The sequence below is a fragment of the Puntigrus tetrazona genome, chromosome 20 (genome assembly GCF_018831695.1).
Source record: "Puntigrus tetrazona isolate hp1 chromosome 20, ASM1883169v1, whole genome shotgun sequence".
In the NCBI taxonomy this organism is placed as follows: domain Eukaryota; kingdom Metazoa; phylum Chordata; class Actinopteri; order Cypriniformes; family Cyprinidae; genus Puntigrus; species Puntigrus tetrazona.
The window spans coordinates 7,604,689-7,609,104 of record NC_056718.1 but is presented as its reverse complement, the minus strand read 5'-3'; the positions used below and the strand labels follow the sequence as shown (position 1 = coordinate 7,609,104).

Genomic DNA, 4,416 nt, shown 5'->3' with positions numbered 1-4,416 from the left:
GTCTGCAATATGTTTTAACTGATGCATAATTTAGCTGGTTTGCATTTACAGGTATATCAGTTTATAGTAATATTTATAGTTGGTTATAAATTTAGAGTTGGGATCATCTTTTTCATAACATTGTTTAAACAGTTTTTTTGGATGAAGCTGTTCGTGTTGATTGTTGGAGGCGTGATGTTTTCTTCTGGTGAATCTTCATGCTCTACTCAGTCTTCAGAAAGTCTTAAAGAAGACTGAAGGAGAGAGTGAGAGTTGGATGGGGCGATGTGTTGGACTCGTCTCAGTGAATAGGTCCAACAACAGCCAAGCCTCCCCCTCCCCAAACACCCTCATTATGAATGACCTTTCATGCCCTTCCTAATGCACCGAGAGCCTCTGAAGGTGAGTAGAGTCATCGCTCTCTAAATGCTCCGCTGCAGAACTCCACAATATAGACCTGCTTTAAAAATGCCATTGTGTGCAGGATTCAGCCAATATGAACGGAGGTCATCGTTTCTCAGCCAATCACAGAGCGAGCTTACCGCTTCTCTGCTCCTTCATGTGATTTAAGCCGCAGAGCCTCAGAAGAGATGACGACTCTGGGGCCGCAGCCATTAGCAGCTGATGACTGCTGGGATTTGGAGACCAAAGCAATGATGTCCTTTTGGACACCTTGATTTATCCATGTTTCAAAACGGTCGATGTCTGCATTTATATAGATCACCTTACCGACAGAGCATTTACACACTCACTTTAGGTAGTCCGATGTGCTGCTGAAGCGAATTGGTTTTCTTCAGAAACAGAAGTGGTTTTTTTTCATCTATTTTTTCTATTTTTACTTTTACCGTGAAAGAACAGTAATTAACTGGATTTTCTAAAATAAATGTAATTGGCGCATATGCTAATATGTATGCTATATATATGAAATGTCTTAGGTCCCTCTTTACACTGTTTTTTTTCTCCTTCGTTTGTTTGGTCTAATTGGTCTAAAAACATTTAATGGTTTGGCCAGTGACTGCCAACGTAAATTCTACACTTTTAAAAATCTCTCATTAAAATCATGCATTAAAATGTTATAATTTATAGTATGAAAATGGCTATTCATTTCAGATTTTCTAAAGGCAAGTAAACACAAATAATAAAACGAAACTAAATAATTTAAATTTAAACATAAATAGCAAAAAATAAGTAATGAAATCAAAAAGCATGTAACACAATTGGTAAAAAAATAAAATGAAACCTGAAAATCCAGAAATAAAAGCTAAAATATTTTTTCAGATTAAATTATAATATTAGTAAATATAATATTAATATATTTTTAAATATTTAAAAACTAACAGTAATTTTGATTAAAATCAAACACTGATTTGTTAGTAAGAGCTAATTAAACTAATGAGTGTAATAATTTAATTGCTCTAATGTCTGTTGCACAAATGTATCTTTGATTAACAGGTTTATGCCTATATAAACGGTGATAAGAAAGAAAGAAACTGGAGCTTTTGAAGTCTTGGAGAGTGATATTTTAATGGGCAGTGGTCTTACATAGATTCAAAACTTGGCTAACTAAATATTTCCCCACAGTTCTTTTTTTGCGTGTTTAAAGTTGTGAGCATAAAAGGGGGGACTCTGGACAGTCGGGTCGAGGGGGGGTGCTTCATAATAGCAGGTCTTTCATTTTGCTCAGGAACTGATAGGATTAACTTTACTGCTTATAATGGAATATAGCATCTTCAGAGGCCCATGCTTCTTAGAGAGACTGAAAGATCTCTCTGCCAAGACTATCAAACAGTCTTTATATACTCCACCATTGCCTGTTGCCTAGGAGACCAGTGTAATCCAAGTGCTTTCCCCCCTTTTCCCTGGCTCTCCTTTCCCTTTTTCACCCCCTCTCTCTGATTGGAGACTCTATTGGCTGGTGCCATTGAGCTGGCCTTCAGACGGACACAGCAGCTGTCAGGAGATGGAGATAAATCTGAGGCAAAGTGCTCTGAAACCTATTGATTTCTCCTGATTACGGAACATTTGGAAAGATAGACCAGCGCAGCCTCTTCTCCACGGAGCATATATGAATAATCTGATGCTCTCAGGATCACATATCACACCCTTTAAAGACGGATGTCGCCTTGTCGGAAGCTTTATTGTGTCTGAATGTATATATAGTACTCAAACACATCAGTTGAGCATGTAACTATTTCAGTGGTGCAACTTTAACTCATCAGCAGGTTATTTTCACTTTCTTAAAGCTGTCAGAATGTCATATTCTCAAGAGAAAGTGACTTTTGTCGGTTCAACAGTAGTAGATTTTCCTGCAGGACCTGCATTGCCCTGCGATTTATGATGCTATGTTAATTAGAATTGATTGCCTTTGTTTAATCTCACATTTTTGCCTGTTCCCAAGAGAAATAAAAGGCCAGTACACCTGCTTTTTTCCCAGTTATTTTAGGTAATATTTGAAGGAGAACAATGTAGCACACTTTTTTCCATTGGTTTCATTTTTCTGTGTCCTTACAGTAATAACATGAATATATGATTAATAACACTATTAAATAATAATATTGATTAGTTTTTTCTGGTTTCAGTTCTTCTGCGACCCTATAATCATTTTATTTTATTGTTTTTCACTAGTTGCTATATTTTGCCTTGCTTCGTTTTTTTTTTCATTGCTTCCGTCCTGTTCATTTCTTTTAACTCCCCTATTTTTCATTTCCATCAGAGCATCTACCGGACAGACCATTTAAGGATTGAATTTCATGGTGCAATTCATCTTTGTGGTTGGTCCAGGTATGGTTTTAAAACACGCTGATGGAAAGTTGACAGCTTAATTAGGTGCAGAATGTCAGTTTGTGCTAAGAATAAATGCATTCGCTGCTTTCAGAAGAAAATGGAATTTTTTTGCTAGGAAAGACCTTTCCCTCCAGAAAAATAGCGCATGGCATGATACGAAACTCCACAAGCCTATTACTCAGTTATTTACTGGAATAATTATGTATAATTATGATGCAAATTATAAATAGAAATTATTAATAATTATTAGTTTTTGTAATAGTGTTATTTGCATTCATTTTTGTCACTATCGGTATTATTTGTTATTATTTTAACAATTAATTCCTTATTTGTTTAACCTTTATATTTGTTATCGCTGCTCGGATTTTACTGGTCAAGATTTGAATCATCGAGACATGAGTGTAAATGAATTGTGAGCCCAATAAACCTCGCTGTTTATTTTGTTTGCTAAAACACTCCAAGGGTTTGAATTGTTTGACTTGCGCTGGTACAAATCTTTCCACTGAAGCCAAATACTGTGGGTAAAGAGCCGAGCACTCGCTCTGGGGTTTGCTGCAATCAATAGAGTGTGTTATCGTTTCTTAGCCCTATTCGGGAGAATCTAGTATTCAAGTTGAAAAAAATCTCACGGCACCTTTTTGCTAAAGTTGTTTCGGCCCTTTAAAAAATGACTCAATTAGTGACTGATTTGAGGGGTGTTAGTTAACAAAAATAAAACCTCCTGCAAAATCTGTGTCAGGTTTGTTGGTTTAGCGATGTTTAAATGCTATTCATTTCAGATTTTCTAAAGGCAAAAGACCAGTGTGTGTATGTGTGTGTTACCTCAGGGCACGCAGTATGACACTATGTCAGTTATCTGAAGGTCATGACTATTGATTAATTGAGAACACAGTCTGTCTAACAAAACAGCACATGCTGTCCATCGCTTTGAAGAGCCTGAGTGAAAGGAAATGACTTTGACTTTACAAAAGCACTGTGATAGTCCACACTTTGTTCCGTCGCGGTGGTTTGCTGATTGTGTAAATCTCCGACAGTATATAGGGCTAACTTGAGCTGAAAAATGGGGCTTAGTAACATGACACTGATTGTAGTCTTTACTAATGAGCTCAAGTAATTTTCCCCTGATATCACTTTCAAAGTGACATTTTGCTGTTTCCTCGTTTTCAGCAGGATCTGTCAGGAGAGCTAATTTATATACCGGGAGCGTTCGCTCACCATGCTGTTTTTTTAAAATGCTGAGTTTGTCTAAGTGGTCTGTAGCATATGTGCTAGCTGCAGTTTGCACTTCTTGAGGTTTTGGTGCATTTTTTTTCTGCCCGTTTCACTTTAATGAACTGGAGAAAGTGGAGGTCAAGGGAATGCAGGTGGTCAGGCTCTCATTTCTTCCCTTGTGCTGGACCAAACAAACCTTATCTCGTAGACAGAGCAAACCATTAACTCAGAAATTCACTAAATGAACATATTTGCTGCCTTAAGTAAGATGTGCATTTGTATTTAATATCATTTGCTGCTACAAAGTGACAGGGAATGTGAACACTCCTTCATATTTCTCTAAACAGACTTATAAAGCACTTCTACTGATTCCAGTCAGATTTGGCGTAAGCTGCTTATTCTTAAAGTATTGAATATGTAATGAAATATAATAATAAAAAT

At 36.7% G+C, this 4,416-nt stretch overlaps 2 protein-coding genes across 2 annotated transcripts in view; one reads left to right on the top strand and one right to left on the bottom strand.

Moving 5' to 3' along the window:
* LOC122324531 (forkhead box protein N3-like) overlaps positions 1–973 on the top strand; it is a 12,443-nt gene extending 11,470 nt beyond the window's left edge. Inside the window, exons 3-4 of the mRNA XM_043219038.1 lie at positions 211–381; positions 464–973. Coding sequence (XP_043074973.1) covers positions 211–237 — 27 coding nt within the window. The 3' untranslated portion in view covers positions 238–381; positions 464–973. The remainder of the gene's footprint in view (positions 1–210; positions 382–463) is intronic.
* LOC122324529 (leucine-rich repeat-containing protein 52-like) overlaps positions 1–4,416 on the bottom strand; it is a 106,671-nt gene that overhangs the window by 43,799 nt on the left and 58,456 nt on the right. The window lies entirely within an intron of this gene.